Here is an 18,709-nt window from a genome sequence, read left to right as displayed (position 1 = left end):
TTTAACCCTTTTGTTTGGATCAGTATACTAGTCTATTCTTGGTCCAATTAGTTCAACCGATCAATCCAATTTTATCTAAAAAATATTGGTCCCACCATCAAATCTTGACAGAATCTAAATTTAGGGACAAAAATAGATTTAGTTGTTAAGTTCAATACTAAATTGAACAGTAGGTATCAAAGTAGAGATACAAACACGTCAAAATGTGTAACCATGAAATATACTATGATCGTCAAACAATTCATTCAAGACCGCATAGCGCAGTGGATTAGCGCGTCTGACTTCGGATCAGAAGGTCGTGGGTTCGACTCCCACTGTGGTCGCTATTTTTTTGATTATTTATTTTCAGGCCCAAATCTGTTGCTTTTTCATATAATGTTTGGACTTGGGTTTTTCTTTTAGTTTCCAACCTTACCTGAGGCCATTAACACACAGCACTTTGCGTCTTCATTAGCAGCATAAAACCAAAACCCTATATTCCTATGCTTACCAAATGGAGCTGCTGCCATTGAACACTATATATACATATATCTCGGTTAATCTTAGTTTGATTAACATCAATATTATTGCCAGTACAAAAGGTCACGAGTTTGAATGCATTGAAATACGTTATACTTCTATTTAAAGGTTAAGATGGGCTATGAGTAATTCTAGACATTATATAAAAAAATAGCAGATATAATAACAATGTATAATGAGGTTAATGTCTAAATATATATATACAAAACCACCCAAAACCCATTCTCTGGATTTTCTAATGTTATTGCTTGTGACAGTGAAACTGTAGATGAAATGTTGTTTTCATGTTTCCCTTTCTCTCCTCTCTCTATATATATTACACACTTTTTCCATCTATATGACAAACCAAATTTTGTACGCGAATGAATAGATTGGCATTTAATGTTTGTAGGGCAAGGAAACCATATGTTGTTTTCTGCATTGAAAGTGTTCGCCTTCTTGTCTCAACCATATATTATTTAGTTTTGGATAGCTTTAGTATTTTTCATTCTATTGTGTTATTTGATAGATTGATTGAACTGAAAATTGATTAAAGAATTAGTTCGATTAGAAGTATAAAATCAATTGATTCATAAATCGATTAAATCAAATTAAAAAATCAGTGATTTTGGATAAACTTTTAGATATTGATGGCTTAACCCAACTTTTAAACAAGTTTAGAGGGACTAATTATTTATATACATGAAATAGTTGAAGGGGTGTATTGCTAGTTAGACAAATTGAGTTAAGTTATTAAAATATTTGTCAATTCGATTAACTTGAAATTTTTTGACTCGATTCAACTCGACTTGATCGAATGCTCACCCCCTAAGTTGGTAGGTATTAAATTCTTTAAACTAAGTTATGCTATTTTTCAAATTTTGATGAGACAAACATATTACTCACAAAAAATCTAGTTAATAGATTTAACGACTGCCGTTTGCATTAAGACTAAAATTTTGAAATTTGAAAAATATAGTAACTAATAATGATCCAGTTGAAGAATATGCACTAAATCTACAACTTTAACTATAATATAAGACTAATAATAAAATTTAACCATGATATTGTTTGGTCAGGACTAAAAGTTAAAAATTTAAAAAGTATGGGGACTAAAATTGACTAATTCAAAAAATATAGGGACTAAATTGATCAAATTAAAGTACAGATACCAAATCTACAACTTAGGCAAAGTATATGGTTTAATAGCTGAAATGGACCTAATATTAAACATAAATTATGGATTAAAAAGAGAAAAGTAGCAAGTAGTGGGGTTGTAAAAAGTTATAGTGAGAGTCAGATCTCTTCCCTATTTTAGTATATCTTGTGGATTGCAACTTGTTGCAGAATAAGGGTTTTAACCTTTTTTTATTTATTTATTTGCTTGAAATATCAATTAAAGAATGGTTACCAAAAAATAATAAAATATTTAAATATCAATGAAAGAACAAAAGGCATGGGGCAAATTGCTAGTAATGGAATGGTAGGTGGACCATCAGTAAATTTTGGGGATTTACTTAAATTTTATAAAAAAAAGTAATTAGGGGTTTAATAGGAATTTTTAAAATTTAGGGGTTTAATTAAAAAATTAATAGGATTATGAGAAATTTTAAAAAATATTGGAAGGTTTAATTAAATTTTTTAAAACTTTTGGAAGGCTTAATTAGAACTTTTTAAATTTTTGGGGGGCATAATTAATTTTTTTAAAATATTATAAGGTATAATGGAAATTTTATGGGGAAAATTTTAAATTACAATTTTGTTTGTTTGTTTGAAACCTGCCAATATATTGTAAATATATTAGACTTCGATTAAATCTAAAGATCTTTTCGATTCCTCTTAATTTTGATTTTGAGCAAATTAGTTCCTCTAAAAAATCAGAGCAATTTAATTCATATCTATTTCGAAAGTGGGCAACTAACAGTAATTATTTGTGATGTTATTTTTTTTTCCATCAATTGTATATAATTTTGATTGGTACCTCAAAGTTTACGCATTCTATCAATTTGATTTTGACTTAACTAAATGTGTAAATGTTGCAGGATAAATTCGTTAAATCAAGACTAATTTGACAAAAAAATAAAAAATGTTGCGGGTTAGATTTATTAAATCGAGACTAGATTGATAGAATATGTAATTTTTAAGGGCTAAGTTTATTACTATATCAATCAAAATTACGTACAATTCATGAAAACATTAACGTTTTGATTAATTGTCCTCACTTTTGAATTTGACAATGATTAAAATACTTCAACTTTTTTTAAAGGGGCCGATTTACTCTATATCGAAATTGTAAAAAACCAGGAAGGTATGATAACCAATTTTCTTGCCATACAGCGTATTATCTCATCACTATATTAAGAGGTTGACGGTTACTGTACCTAACATTTTTACATCAAAGCAATTTATTAAATCAATTGGTTGAATCGGTTAAATCAATTAAATTAAAAATAGAAGATTTAACCGGTTTAATAATTGATTTAATTTTATTTCTTTCAATATTGTATTTTTCATTTTAAAATATAAGTTTTTTTTTACTTTTTTTCATTTAAAATTGTAATTTCCTTTCGATATAAATATATGTACATGAATACATATAAAAATTGGGATAAATTACACCTAATGTCACTAAACTGTTGGTTTATTTACATTTTGATCACCTAACTTTAAAAAGTTACAAAATGGTCATTAAACTATTTGAAAGTTTACATTTAAGTCACTCGATTGTTACAATCGTTATTATATGACCTTCCTTGTTTGCACCGCCTGCACCAACCGATAGCTCTCCTTTCTATTCTCTATTCTCTTCTACAACTCACTTTTTTTTTAATGAAATAGCTTTGAACAACATAAGTTTAGGAACCAAAATTCAAACACTTTTTTTCTCTAATCTCTGACACTTACTGTCAGGTCAATTTGGATCTAAGGTATGTTATTCTACTCATTGATGGGCACTAATCCACTATACTGGTCATCGAATCTTGCTTGGAGCTCACCAACCAGGCTTTAACAAAAAAGCTTTCAAATACCTAATGACTTAAATAAAAACTTTCAAATAGTTCAGTAACTTAAATGAAAACTTCTGAATAATTTAATGACCATTTTATAACTTTTTAAAGTTGAACGACTATAACATAAATTTACTAGTAGTTTAGTAACCTTACACCGAATTTACCCGAAAATTATTCTGCCTTTGTGTGCTTTTTTTGATGTTGTTGGAGTTTGGTTGGCTTTCTTCCTTTGTGCACTTTCTTTCATCTTTCTTTTGTTTTATTTTTTGTGACACTTTTTTTTCTCATCACGCATTGATATATTAATAATGATTTAAAAACAAGTTGCACCGCATTGCCCATTCACTTTACGTGTAATAAACTCACTTCCCAACTCATTATTGACTAAATCCAACCTTTTTTCTTGAACACCCCCCTAATTAAGGTTAAAATATGCAGTAGGTCCCCGTACTTTTCGTAAAACTATAATTCAGTTCCTATACTTTTATTTTTAGAATTTTGGTCCCTCTACATTTCAGATTTTAAAATTCGAGTCCATGTTAACACTGATAGTTTTTTGTTAAAATTTATTGACATGACATTTTGAAATTTAATAAGAAAAACTCAATAGGTAGCAATGTAATTAAAAAAACGATGTTATAATGAATCTGAATTTAACAAAATAATTTTAACATTATTAACAGTTAGATATAAGTATTGAAATTTGAAAAGTAGGACTAAATTCTAAATTTTACGAAAAGTATAAGAATTTATGACACATTTTTTAAAAAATAACAAAAAAAAAATGCAAATCTTTACTTGTTAATATTGGGCTTAATCTACATTGGGTCGAGATTTAATTGTAAATTTTTTAGAGATTAAAATATAATTTTATCATGTTTAAGAGATTAAAAATATTTTTTTTCATTTTTAAAAGGTCAAAGTGTAATTTTATCATATATTAATTTGTAATTCCATTATTTGTCAGAAAATCGATCTTGTAATTTCATTTTAATATCCAATAAGAATGCACCATGCAACACATTCTTATTGGTAATATTTTTAAAAAGTAATCTAAGACGAAAATAAAAATTTAAATACCCGTACGAGACAATAGAAATTTTAGAGGCTAAATTGTGTATAAAATATAATAACATCTTTTCTTATACAACAAATTAATAAAATGCCATAATCGTATCTAGCAACGATGTTAGGGGTACGTAAGGACCTTGACCTTAAAACGGTGAAATAAATATTATAAATTTGTAACTTAATGTAAAAGTAAAATTATGTTTTGCCCTAAAAATTTATAACTTAAATTAAGCCGTCTCAAAAATGGTGAAATATTAGTTTAAGCTATCTATAAATTATAAAATTGTAAGTTAACACGATGATAAAATTATGTTCAGATCTTTTTAAAAAGTATATAATTTAATTCTACTATTGAAGAAAAAGAGTCTGGCTTCGTCCCCGATTATAGCAATTAGATGACTTAAAAAGACATCATAATTTATGATAATAACATAATTATATAAATATTATGATCTAATTATGATTTTATCCTCTTTATTATGCTTAAATTTGATATTTTGTCATTCTATTTTAGTTTGACACAATTTAATCCACTACTAAATTGATAAAATCATTAGTTCTTGTCGTTGAAGTGAAAAAACGAGTATATTTTTTTAATAAACCGATAATAATTATTTACATTTAAGCTAAATGTTTAAGGTTATTTTAAAAAATACCTCATCACTTTATAAAGTCATCAACTAATGGTGCTATAAGCACGGACCTACTAATAACATAGTAAAAGTAAAATGTAAAACATATGTTAACAAAAGAGAAAAAAGACTGACCTGTAAATTTTAGTTTAATATAAGGACTAAAATATAATTAGACTAAAATTGTACAATTTAGAAGTATGTAAATAACTAAAAACAAAATCATTAACAAACATTTTAAAATCAAAAGAATTCGCCAGGGCTAGTATATAATATTAGTATTTTAAAGGGGTTAAAATGTAAAAAATATTTCTTTTTTGCTAATTTGTTTCAGATTCTATGTTTTTTTAGTATAGTCCCTGATTCCCACTCCCAGTCTTCAACGCAGAGAGAGAGAGGGGGGAAATAGAAATAAAAGTACAGAGTAGGGAGAAAACGCCTTCAAAAAAGAAAAGAAAAAACTGAAAAAGAAGGAAAAAAAATAGTAGGAAATAATTAACTTTCGATTTAGAAACATTGGATTTCAAATCTCAGTTCTTCAATTTCTGAAAGGTAAGTTCTTCATTTTTGTTGTCGTGATTTTTTTTTTTTGTAATTTTTGTAATTTAACATAAAATAATCTTTTATTTGTTATTTGTTTTCCTTTTTTTTTCTTCTTAACTTCAAGAAATCAATCTTCCTCTGTTAAATCTTCGAATATATGTATTTTTAGTTTTTTTTTTGTTCATCTCTTACATTGTATGATTTCCATTTTTTTAATACCTAATCTCAGTTCTTAGGCCTTTTCTTTCCTTTTTTTTATAATTTCATATTTATTCATATTGATATTATGATGTTTTTGGTTGCTGAGGAATCGTGGAAAATCGAAAGAATCAAGAGCTTTCAGTATTTGGATTTTCACTTAGTTTTAGCTAACGTTATTTGTCATTTATTATTATATTTATTTTTAGAACACAATTTAATTAATTTTCTTTTAATGTTCGGAATGAGAAGCTATAAATAGTGCCCGAAACGTTATTCTAAGTTAATTTAGAGAGATTTTGTTTTTTGTTTTTGAATTTTTTCAAGTTTTTTTGGAATAAATTGAAGAGTGTCATTTAAGGCAACGAATTAAACTGTTAACGTTTAGAGGTTTTTTGTGAGGATTGTCTTGATCTGTTTGCTGTATTATCTGCGGCTATTTCAAGGGGGAGGATATGCATTTGTGGTGATATTTCTTCTTTTTATGTTGTTTGTATGTTTTTTTTTATAATTTATTTTGGGCCATGCAAATTAAGGGTTTACTTCCTGGTGAAAGTACGCTTTTTTTTTTTTTAAATTGATCTTTGCTACAGTGCTATGAGAACAGTGAACACTTTTGAAAATGATCTGAATATAATTTACACATCAACAAGGGCATTTAAATTTTTTTTTTTTTTGTTTGAGACCCCAGTGTTTGATATATTAGGTCCCAACTAAATTTGGGATCGAGTCAGGTCGGAACCGGGAGTGCATTGAGCTCCTTACCACTCAATAAAATAGGCGTTGATGACAAGGGTATTCCATGGAGATAGGGAGATTTCTAATAGTATTCATGGTGGTCCTTTTTGCATGGTTTCTCTGCTTTGCATATGCTGTCTTTGGGACATGGATGTTTTTATGTTTCGTATCTGATATGCTATGTAACAGTAGGTTTGATGCATGATACCAATATGTGATCTGATTTTCTCGTTGAATGGAGGGCTTATAGTTTCTTGGTTTGTGAAAATGTTACTGCAGTTTTCTTCTTTTTTCTTTATCCTTTTTGTGGGACCTTCATGTTTGCCTTTCTTCTTTTCATGACTAATTAATTTTGTGATTTGTCTCTCCTACGCTCTTTGCAGGAACGGGAGGTTGTTGGCCATGGCAAATTCTAAAGGTTCAACAAACATAAGGAACTTTATGGTTTCTGGAAAGCATGCTTTACTCCCTCCGAAAAGTCCATTTCCCACTGTTTCCCCAGCATATACTGATTATATCCCTAACAGTGTTATTGGGTCAAAAGCAGTTCAAAAGCCTAGAGAAGGAAATATACATCACCAACGCACTTCCTCCGAAAGCCTCCGAATGGAGGAACAGCCTTCTTGGCTTGACGATCTCCTTAATGAACCAGAGACTCCTGTGCGCAGAGGAGGTCATCGACGTTCTTCAAGTGACTCTTTTGCATATATTGATGCATCTAGTGCTCCTAACCTAGATTATGCAGCTCAAGATGAGTTCAGATATCAAAATATGATTAACACACCATCTTGGGCATCTAAAGATGCTAGGCTTTCTTCTCTCTACAGTGATGTGAACTTGATAAAGCAAAATAGGGCATGGGATTCATCTTTGAATGTTATTACTCATCCAAGCAGGCTTCCTTCTCTCAGAGAAAATACCTTTCTTCAGAGTTTAAGATCATCATGTGCACCACGAGAACTAGAGGGTGCTCTCTCAACTGCAAGTGAAAAACAAGATTCTGCTGAATCTGCTCCTCCTGATGCAAAAGCTTCTTCTGAGAAAAAGGATAATTCTCTCACTAAATCTTCTGCATGTGATGGGGATAGTAAACGTGCCAAGCAGTGAGTTGCCTATCTTATTGTTCCAATTGTTGGGATAATGGAATTATTATGTCGAAGCAACATGATGAACATTAAAGTTCCTGGTTGTGTCATCCTGTTTGTTACTTTCTGCATGTGCATACTTTGATCCAAATCTCACACTATTAGCAATATCTTTTACAAGTTACATTTTATGAGCTCCAGGAATGCTTGCAATTGCCTTTACTGTTGCTAATATTGCTACTTGTTAGTAATTAATTAATTTTTTTGTTTATAATGGTCATATTGAGAAGGTGCTTGTCAAATGTCAGCTGGTCTTGTGGTTGCATTCACTTTCTACTAGTTTTATGCATTTTTGGCCTTTTTGTACCTCTGGTTCTTTGGCTGGAAAATTTCAGCCACAGAACAGACATTTGATTCTGGTTTCCTGGAAACCTCTTTGGTTATCATGTTATGGAGCATGCTGGTGCTTGTCTTTAGTTTGTTTCGTAGGTTCCTCCTGCATACAAAAATAAAAAAGGATAATACTAGTAGATATTGTTATGTTTTCTTCTGTTTCTAAATGGAATCACATTTCAATTTCATTCTTTTTTTTCTTTCTTCAAATTTCTTACTTTGTTGCACCTGCTGTTTATTCAGTTGATTTTTTTTTTATTAACTTGCGACTCTGATCTATTTTTTGCTGTATGGTTCTTGGATTTTTCTTATTAAAATTCATATATGGTTTATTGTGCCAATGCGCATGCTCTACATTGGTAGAAAGTATTATATTTGAGTACTTTGTTACTGTCCATTGCAGGCAATTTGCGCAACGGTCAAGAGTGCGTAAACTTCAGTACATAGCTGAGCTAGAAAGAAATGTACAAGCTTTGCAGGCAAGTATTAGTCCAAAATCCAAATAGAAGCGTTTTAAAATTGACTTGAAGTTAAAAAACAGTACGCTTTACTATGAAGTGCTACATGTGTTTCTTATTAACAGGCAGAAGGGTCTGAAGTTTCAGCTGAGCTTGAATTTCTCAACCAGCAGAATCTTATTCTTAGCATGGAGAACAAAGCTCTTAAGCAACGCTTAGAGGGTTTAGCTCAGGAGAAAGTTATCAAACATTGTATGTTCTAACCTATGAACTCTAATTCTACGATTTTATGCTGTTTTTCTGAATTACATATTGCATATTAACTTGTTATCTACCTTTATAATTAGTCCGTAGTTTGGACCTATATGTATTTGAATCATTGGGGTGATAGATCCCTTTCAAATTTTATAATGGTATAAAGCAACATTTAGTTCTTGAACTTAGCAACTTTTCCCAGTTTTGGTCTCTCTGATGTTATGCCACATCATCACCTAATATTAGAATGCCATATCATCACAGGGATCAAAATTGGGAAAACTTGCCAAGTTTTAGGACTAATGCCTACCAAAAAAAATTCAAGGACCAAGTTGGTAAAGTTGTTAAGTTCACGGACTAAATGTTACCTTATCCCTTTTATAATCTATAGGTTGCCGATTAAGTTGCTTGTAAAGAAAAATTAGCATAGGTGAGAGGAACTTTGACCAAAAAAATGACTGGAGATTTGGGTTTGAGATGGTTAGAAAGTGTTGGTAAGACAAAGTGAAGTTTCTTGTCATGTTCTAAAATGGTTGGTAAGAAGGAAGAAAACATACGGCGAAATCTTTACAAGACAGTGCCGGTTTCTTTGGTCACGATTTTGTTTGTTACACTAATAAAACGTAGAAATATCTTGCTGTACTTAGTAAGGAAGGTGTCTAGCTAGGTATTGACTGACGGTTGAGCCACATTTATTTGTGTTTCTTTCGTTTTTAGGGGGAAAATAGGATGTTGTGGTCCATGCCTTGTGTCTTGGGAGCTGGGGTTCCTTGATAATGCATTGGATATTCCGAAAGCATGAATAAGTATGTAGAAAACTGCCGATGTGTCTAGGGGACCAGTATTGATCTGTCTTGTGATTAACAATAATTATTTTAATCGATTAAAATCTAAATTATGCAATCACTGTGATACAGTTGAGCAGGAAGTATTGGAGAGGGAGCTCAGTAGGCTACGAGCCTTGTATCAGCAGCAGCAAAATCAACCGCAACAACAACAGCAGCTATCATCTACCCATCGACGCTCTAGCAGTAGAGATCTCGATTCTCAATTTGCAAACCTCTCTCTTAATCATAAAGATGCCAATTCTGGTAGTACTCCTGTAACGGGTCCACTCCGCATTTGAACATTTAAAATTAGCCGGAACCGCCATGTTTTCCATAGTGCTCGGATAAAGCCAAGTTCATCCTGTTCTTGGTAACCCCCTCTCTCTTCCTTGTCTTTATTTTTCCCTTTTTCGGTTCTTCCAACCGATGAATATCCTTGATATGCACCTGGTAAGTCCTTGCTAGAAAAACTCGATTTCAGGGCATATGATTTATCTGAGGTGGTAAAAAACAACATAAGAACAGGTTCCGTGTTTAACTCCCTCTTGTCTGTTTCATTAGTGGTTAAATATGATACAGAAATGTGATGTCCTCCACTTTCGAGTTAGTCACCTTAGGTTGTTTGGATGTGCATTATTTATAAAATGCATAAATGGTAGGAAAAGAATATTTCTTGTACAATGCTTTTAATGAAAATCCATGTTTTTCTTCCTTCTACTTTCCTCTCATATACATATTAGCACTTGTCACGTGGCAAAATTGGGAATTTTGTGTAAGGTTTCGGAGGATCAAAGCTAAAATTTTGTGCTAAAAGGATGTAAATTGAATTTTTAATTTTTAAAAGAGATCAAAAATGCAATTTTTCTCATTTTAATCAAGTTGGCCAGTATGACCTTGAGCTCAATTCGAAATTTGGGACCAAGCTTGAGTTGATCATCAATATATTTAGTTAGCGAAAGTATTACGATTCTTGAATTTTAACTTGGTTCGATTAATAGTTTAAATTATTTAAGTTCAATTTAATAATTGTTGAATCAAATTTAAGTTTTTTCAATAATATTAGTCGAAAATTTACTAAAAAAATTTGTATACTACAATATTAAAATGTATTTTATTATTTTTTACCTCGAAGTCATGATGGGCATTTTCTATTATTAAGTATACACGTTATATTATATGTTATATAATTGTAAATATAAACCTGTTAAAATATAAAAATAAAAAATAAAAACTTCACCCAAATTTTAATATAAAATCATAAATTAATATAAATTTTAACTTGTACTTAAATGGTTTAGTGTTTTATCCAAATAAAATTATATATTAACTTCTTCTTTTTTACTTGAGTTGTGATTTAATTCTTGGATCATACTATTTTATCATTTTTACCTAAACATGTCAATAATTTTTTTAAAAGTAAAATAGGATGAAAATTATAGTTCAATGTCAAAATGAGGAGAAATTATTTTATAGATAATGAACTTTTAGGATTTAGGGTTTATAATAAAAATATTATCAAATTATATATTAATGATATGGAAAAATTATTGAAATGTCATTAAATAATTAGAAAGGGACTATGGATGATGTGGTTAGGAGGGTCCATAAAATAATTTATCCAAAATGAGACCTAAAAAAGTTCAAAATCAAATAAAAAAACAATATAATTTAGGGGTCAAATGGTGAATTAACCCATACTTTTTTCCCTAGAATTTCCTTTGAAATTCCCGGTCCACACTAAATCTCTCTTCATTCCTCTCCTCCTCCTCCTCCAGTGCGGCGGTGCCTCACCCAAGCCCTCTTTTGCCTTCAGATTTCCGGCGGACCAGTAATTTAAATAAAGGTAATCTTGAAACCCTAATTGGAGATCGATTTCTACTTGAGTCATCAGATTTTGAGTAATTCTGGTTTCTGCCTCCGCATCAGTCTGCTTTATTTGATTTTCTGTTTTCAATCCTACTGCTTGTTACTCTCTCTCTGTTGAAGGAGAATTTTTTTTAAAAGCTATCGGTTTATGTCTGTTATTTTCGGTTAAACTGCTTATTTGCGGCGGCGATCGCTGCTATTGAGGTCTTTGTCCGCCGCAGCGAAATAGCGGCGGCGACATTGCTACGCCGCTGCTACTTGAAACCCCGGAACTCGGTGATTAGAAACTACAGTATTATCTGTGATATGACTGTTAGTGAATGACCGTAGTGGAGATGTAAAAGTTAAAGATGGATGTGTGGTAAGATTAAGAAGGATATGATTGGAGGAGGGTTCATGTATGAAATATATGTGGATTAAGGCCTGTTTGGTTCGATTAAGGTTTAGTATTTGGGGTCTAGGGTTTTCATGAATACCATAGGGGGATATTTTGTGAAGTTCATCATTATATTGATTACCTTATCTGTTTGTTTAAGTAAAAATGTAGTGGTTTAGGGTTTAGGATCTAGAGTCAGTAGAGGATATTTGTGAAGTTCATCATGATATTGAAGTTCATCATGATATTGGTTATCTTATCCATTTGTTTACGTAAAAATGATTGATTTACTTGTAATGGTTACAGCAAATACCAAATATTTCAAATGTGATGATGGTTTAAAATAGGTTTTAGAGTTAATAATGAAGTGTGATATCATGGTTGCTCACGTCATCCTTTAACCATGTGGTCGAGGGATCAATCCCCCCTCATGAGAATGAGTCATATTTCATGATTAACTATTTATCTCTTCGAAGAGCACCTGCAGCGAAGGGATTAGTCACTCCCACTCGTGGCGGATACCTTGGTTATAAAAAAAAAAAACAGGGTTTAGGGTTTAATGAATACAATAGGGGATATTTGTGAAGTTCATCACGATATTGACAATGTTATCTGTTTGTTTAAGTAAAAATAATTGATTTCTTGTAATGGTTAAAGCAAATACAAAGTATTTCAAATGTGATGATGTTCTATTTGGTAATTTAAAATTGGAACTCTGTCATTACCAATTCTGTTGTGGTTAGTGCAGTGGGGAAGAAATGAGTGCTTTCAATAAGTTCAAAGCAAGTGTTCCTGTTGCATGGAGCCCGAACCTCTATATAACCCTTGTGAGGGGAATTCCTGGCACACGAAGGCTTCATAGGCGCACCTTAGAGGCACTAAGGTTACGGAAATGTAACCGCACTGTCATGCGTTGGAACACTCCCACTGTCCGGGGAATGCTTCAGCAGGTATTGCTATATAGACCCCTTAATTGATTTTTGCCCTTTATGTTTTTTTTTCCTGAGTTTAGGGATTTTTATCTGAGGCATTTTATGCGTAGGTGAAAAGGTTGGTTGTTGTTGAGACAGAAGAAATGTTCAAGGCACGCAAAGAGAATGAAGCCAAACACCGAGCTCTACTTCCCCCTATCGTCATTAATCATCTCTTGGCTTCTGCAACTGACTCCACTAAGTAGCCTTATAAAGACGAGAATAGTAAGTTTTTGAACCTCTGTTTTAGTAGGGATTGTTCGGGTTTTTTCGACATTTTCTGTATGTTTGAAGAAAATAATCGGAGTAAAAATGGTGAACTCGAAATAACAATGTATTGAACTCTTTGTGTTTTTCATGCATGGTGATTATATTTAGTCCTTTTTATCATAGATTCTTAGAAGATTTTGATGTTTGAAATTGTATGTTTTATGCTCTTGTGATTGAGTAGTTCTACTTTTGGCTTTCTTGTATATATAAATATATAGTAATTTGCTTGTAAAAGTGCTCTATAGAGTGGACTGCATTTTGATCCCTTTACTTTCAAAATAAGCACGAAAGCTCTAAAATGAGCCTTGGGTTAAATTTAACGACTTAAAGAGTTACAATGGTATAAGCGTACCTACTACATCACTTAAAATAAAATATTTTAAAGTGATAAAATTTTAAAATTATATGTGAACTTTGGTCCAACGTGCAATATTGTATATGAATTTTAATTTTGATTTTGATTTTGTGTAATTTTATACATGGCATCTTGATTTGATTCTATTTTCACAAGCAAATAACATCATTATTAGGATACCATCATTTTATATTTACATATTGGATACTCAAATGATTATATTTATCTAATATAAAAATAAATTACTTTTTTTATCTTTTTAAATGTAATCCAAATCTAAATTTAAATTTCATGTATATATTTAAATTACAATAAAAATATTACTTTAAATCAAAATTTATATATCAAAATTTACATTAAATCAAATTAAATGTATAATTTTAATATTTATCCTTATTTTAAATAATTCCTTAAAATATGCCATATCTTAAATTAATTTTACATCATTTAATCATGCCAGAATTAACGATATGACAAAAGTTAACCAACTTTTTTTACTATAATTTACCATATATATTTTTTCAATTATGACCAAAATTAACCAATATTTAATTCGTTTTAGAAATATTTAAAGGAGTTTACCCTTTTTGACAAATTAAGCTAGGTCCAAAAAATAATCGATTCTAATATTTAATTCATGAATGGCATTACATGTTAGATCAAAGTTTATTATATTTATCCTTTTTTCTTTTCATAACCGATTAAATTTGGACTGTAATCACAACTAAGTTCAGCTAAGGATACATTAATAAAAACAAGCCACTCACTCAAACTGCCATAGGTTAAATTGAGTAATAACGATTGATCCAGTTTAGGGTTTCTTAACAAAGAAAAGACATTATACATACATACATATATACATATATATATGTATGGAAAAGATGGATTAATGCCGAATAAATTGATATCCATGAGCTCAAGTTGCTGTTACGCCTTCGTCGAGGTGTAGCAAAGGCTAGCATTTGCCGGTGTCACTGCTCGAATGCTCGCAACCCCTGAAAAAGATGGGGACATCTGTTAGTGATGTTAAGAAACCTTGCGCTCAAAGCAACGATTATTTATACCTAGAAGGGGAGGAAACGTAAGGTTTTGCAGAAATGGTGCCAGATAATAATATTTACCTTAAAAAGTGAACATGATTATTAACACATTGAACTTCTGTGCCTGTCAATGTCGGTCATGCATGCCTGCGTCTTTTGACATTGTCGTCGGTGAATAACTGCCAATTACTATGATCAAGAGCACTCAAGTCATCGAGTTCTGCAATGGCTAACAAGTATCGAGTGAGTTTTACAAGCTCTTGATCGGTGTCCCGGTTGGCATGAGCTTTTCGGAATGGCTTAATTGTCAAACCGTTCTGCGGGTTCATCACGAAATTTCTTCGGAGATCGTCAAACATTATAGTGTTTTTCGAACTGTAAAACTGAATACGTAAAAGAAACCATACATCAGTCTGCGATTTTCGTTTGGGCATACCAATCTAATGAAGCAAAAACAAGAGCAACTTTGGTTTTTTTATGTACCTCAGGAAACTTTGCCCAAATTAAACCAAGTGGTTTGCAATCAAAGAGTCCACGAGAATCCGATTGAACAGTGATCATTGCTAAATGGTCTAGAAGGGCCGTAATTTTGTAGTTCGGGTTATTTAGTACCCCGAGTTGTCCCATCTTCAATTCAACCCATTTCATGCTGGAGAGAGATACAAATGTAAGCTTTAGAAACCCGAGAAAGCCAGACTATATGCAAAGAAAATTTACAACATGCATCTTTATGTTGTTCGAATTCTTCGTTTTTTCTAGAAATAACTGTCCAACATTCGCATCAAATGCATATCCAAAAACGGTTATGGGAATATGACTCTTCAAAACATCAAAAACAACTGAGAAAGTAAACTAACATACTCGTGTAAGCTACGGGTTGACGATAAAATTTAAGATGGCTATGGGAATATGACTCACCTGGTCGCAGACCAAATCATAATATCGTACTCAGCATAAGCAGCTGTTAGAAACTCATGAAGATCTGCCAAAAGAAAAAAAGGTTATCTTCAGCATTAGCACCTACCAAAACATACCGAACGCATAAATTCAAATTAAAAGACAGTAGACTTACAAGGTCGCATAAGTTGAAGTGGATTCTCAGCAGATGATCGATGATCGAATAAAGTATAGTCTATATCCAAAACAAGCAGTTTCTTTCCTTTACGGCATGGAGCTTTTAGTTCGATCTATATGTAAACAAGACAAAGAACAAATCATTAACTTGTATGCAAAGAAGAGTGTTTAAAAAGACACAATAAAGGGTTTAGGGTTCCTAACTACTCGATCTCAAGTAAATGAGAAATACATACGCACAACCATGATTAGTGAAACCGCAATTATAATAAGAGGAGTTATCTAAACCCTCAATAGAATCAAACCTAACAATGTATGATAACTTTTTCAATTCAGCAAAGCAAATTTCGTATTATTTCTTTCACAATCAACACTTTAGATGTAAACAAGACAAGAACAAATCATTAACTTTTATGCAAAGAAGAGTGTTTAAAAAGCCGCAATATAGGGTTTAGGGTTCATAACTACTAGGTCTCGAGTAATACATATGTACAACCATGATTAGTGAAAAGCAGTTATAATAAGAGGAATGAAAAAAAGGTTCATATACATGATGTATGATGTATGAAAAGAAGAGACTCTAACCTTGTATTGATCTATACGTCTCTTCAATTTCTGCTTGTTAACCTCTTTATCTTTAATATCAACAGCTTCATCTTGCCCAAGTTCAAAATCATCGATAATCTCCGGTGCCTCGACTGGATCGACGATTATATCATCTTCAACAGTTCTACATATTCATAACAACAAGAAGAAGAACAATTGAAATTAATATTATTTACACCATCATATAAAGCCACATTCGTCAATGCAAAGATTAATGATTTTCTACAATGACATGTTTCAAAAAACCTAAGATTATAAGAATTTAATAGTTCAAAACAGCTAAAAATTCCCATAAAATGGCATTCAAAAAACAAAAGAACCCAAATTAGAGAGTACCCAATCATGGTCATCTTAAGAGAAGACTTAAGGGGGATCTGAGAGAGCAAAAGGGAGTCATCCGAGAGCTTATTTCCGATCTTAGGATAAAGAAGCTTTTGCCTTTGGGGTAAAACGTTCGTCATTTCACAGATCCTTCGTTTCAACTCGGCTACTGAGTCATCTCCACAAACTCGAACCGTGTACTCTTTCCCGCTCCATTTTACTGTCAAGGTCAGCTCCTCCTCTGTCACCGAAGACGATGCAGTGGCAGCGGCGTCGGCGGCCATTTCCCTTTTTTTTGTTTAATTAGTAAACCAAACGACAAAGGAATCTCAGTTTCTACTGTAGATGAAGCAATTGCCCTTCATATAAAGAACCCAAACAAATTTGATAGTGAAAACAATTATGGGTCATGGATCAATTCCATTTTTTTTTTGGATCACCACAAGCTTCTTTGAGCTTTTTTCTATATTGGGTAAAAGATGGCCCATAGGTCTAAGTAAACCCTAAATTTTTACCTTTTTTTCTTCAATTGGAGCTGAGCCTGTTGGGTAAGCTATATTTGTATGGGTTTAATTCTATTTTAGTCCTTTACTAGTCTGAAATTTGAGATTTGATCCCTTTGCTTATATTTGATGCAATTTGGTCTGTATTTTTATAATGTTATTACTAAGTCTAATTATTAGTAACCACGTGACTTACGAAAGTAATTTGAAGTATTCTAGTGACATATAAATTTATTATTAGTTGAACATAGTTAATTAGATTTTTACGTAACATTAAGTATACTGAATAATAGTAAAAAATAATAATGTCATTGTTATTAATTTGGACATGCTAATAACATTATAAAAATAGAGGGATCATTTTTCTACATAAGGGTTGTTCAAGTATTGAATTCGAGATTTCTATCAACTAATACAAGTTTTTTGCCACTCTATTTATGATATAATCAATTGTAGAAGGACCACATTATGTCAAATTATAGTAGTGAGACTAAATATTAAATTTCAGCATGGTAGGGTGGCTAAAATCATAATTATACCATTTGATTGAAAGTGATTATATAACAAAGAATAATTAATTTGTTTTATTTGATACATTATAAGTGTATGAATTTATACACTGACAATGAGCCATATTGGCATAAAATGAATATTAGGTTATTGAGTCTCTTCAATTTTTGTTAATTGTTTGCTTGCCTTTTTATTGAGTTGTTTTTTGTTTAGAAAAAATGTTCTCGTATTATAAGAGAATCTTATAAAAATAATTATTAGTTTGTTATTATTGTTTTGTATGTAAGAACTTAAAGTAAATGAATCAAGATTATCAATATTTTATTCCTTATCATTATATTTATATGGTATCAGAGCTATCAAAGCTCACCAGAGTTTGATTTAATTTTTTCCCACTGCCTCACACTCAAACAAGTCTTTCTAAAAGCTACTATACTAAGTAGCCTCCACCAATACTTTCATTACATTGATATTAGTGGCCCCATTATGGTGATACAATTCAATCTTACCTCCTGACTCTTCATAAAATGAACTGAAAGTATTAATTTCTCGACATACAAAGCATAATTTTTAAAGCTTATGCATGGCCCTAATCTCTTCGGCCATTTCGATGGTTCTAAACCAACCCCTTAACCGTTATTCGTGACTGTCAACAAATCAATTCATACCATTTGATTTCATCAAGACCAATTTATCCAAAATGCCTTAATGGCGTTCGTTAACCCAACAATAACATCCACAATTGCCAATGGCGACTTAACTAGTTGAGCTTGGGAGTTCCTCTACACCGCATTTGCTAAAAGTCACAAACTTGGGTATTCAACCTTTGAGATAAACTAGCCTACTTCAGAAAGGAGAAACTTAAAATGGTCAACTAGTTGCATCGTGTTTGTCCTCTTGCTTGTGAACTTGCTCAAGTTAGAGTCTCAATTGCCAATGAATAACTAATTGTTCAATTCTTTGTGGCTACTGCTTTGAGTATAATAAAATATTAATTGTAATATGCACAAACGATAATACTATCTTAAACGAAGACTTTTATGACAAACTAATTGATCATGAAGTCTTCTTTAAACATGATGAATAAAAAAATCCAAGCCTAAACATT

At 31.5% G+C, this 18,709-nt stretch overlaps 3 protein-coding genes and 1 non-coding gene across 4 annotated transcripts; 3 read left to right on the top strand and 1 right to left on the bottom strand.

Annotated features, from left to right (window-relative positions):
- The first annotated feature begins 249 nt into the window (after positions 1 to 249).
- TRNAR-UCG (transfer RNA arginine (anticodon UCG)) lies at positions 250 to 323 on the top strand. Its single transcript has one exon. It is a non-coding gene; the product is annotated as a tRNA-Arg (tRNA).
- Positions 324 to 5,566: 5,243 nt separating this feature from the next.
- On the top strand, positions 5,567 to 10,426 carry LOC107928001 (uncharacterized protein At4g06598). Its single transcript, XM_016859155.2, has 5 exons — positions 5,567 to 5,764; positions 7,075 to 7,794; positions 8,573 to 8,648; positions 8,753 to 8,879; positions 9,800 to 10,426. The coding sequence occupies exons 2-5, from the start codon at positions 7,094 to 7,096 to the stop codon at positions 10,006 to 10,008; spliced, it is 1,113 nt and encodes a 370-aa protein (XP_016714644.1). The 5' UTR covers positions 5,567 to 5,764; positions 7,075 to 7,093; the 3' UTR covers positions 10,009 to 10,426.
- Positions 10,427 to 11,394: 968 nt separating this feature from the next.
- LOC107927825 (50S ribosomal protein L30) lies at positions 11,395 to 13,314 on the top strand. The gene is made up of 3 exons (XM_016858949.2): positions 11,395 to 11,552; positions 12,700 to 12,901; positions 12,994 to 13,314. The coding sequence occupies exons 2-3, from the start codon at positions 12,710 to 12,712 to the stop codon at positions 13,126 to 13,128; spliced, it is 327 nt and encodes a 108-aa protein (XP_016714438.1). The 5' UTR covers positions 11,395 to 11,552; positions 12,700 to 12,709; the 3' UTR covers positions 13,129 to 13,314.
- A 996-nt stretch (positions 13,315 to 14,310) lies between these two features.
- LOC107927816 (ubiquitin-like domain-containing CTD phosphatase) lies at positions 14,311 to 17,115 on the bottom strand. Its single transcript, XM_016858941.2, has 7 exons — positions 16,604 to 17,115; positions 16,247 to 16,391; positions 15,660 to 15,774; positions 15,506 to 15,569; positions 15,071 to 15,236; positions 14,669 to 14,970; positions 14,311 to 14,542 (listed from the first exon to the last, which is right to left on the bottom strand). Exons 1-6 carry the CDS (start codon positions 16,870 to 16,872, stop codon positions 14,725 to 14,727), a joined length of 1,005 nt encoding a protein of 334 aa, XP_016714430.1. The 5' UTR covers positions 16,873 to 17,115; the 3' UTR covers positions 14,311 to 14,542; positions 14,669 to 14,724.
- Positions 17,116 to 18,709: the final 1,594 nt, after the last annotated feature.

The sequence above is a fragment of the Gossypium hirsutum genome, chromosome A03, assembly GCF_007990345.1.
Source record: "Gossypium hirsutum isolate 1008001.06 chromosome A03, Gossypium_hirsutum_v2.1, whole genome shotgun sequence".
NCBI classification, from domain to species: domain Eukaryota; kingdom Viridiplantae; phylum Streptophyta; class Magnoliopsida; order Malvales; family Malvaceae; genus Gossypium; species Gossypium hirsutum.
This window is presented reverse-complemented; position numbering and strand designations above follow the sequence as displayed.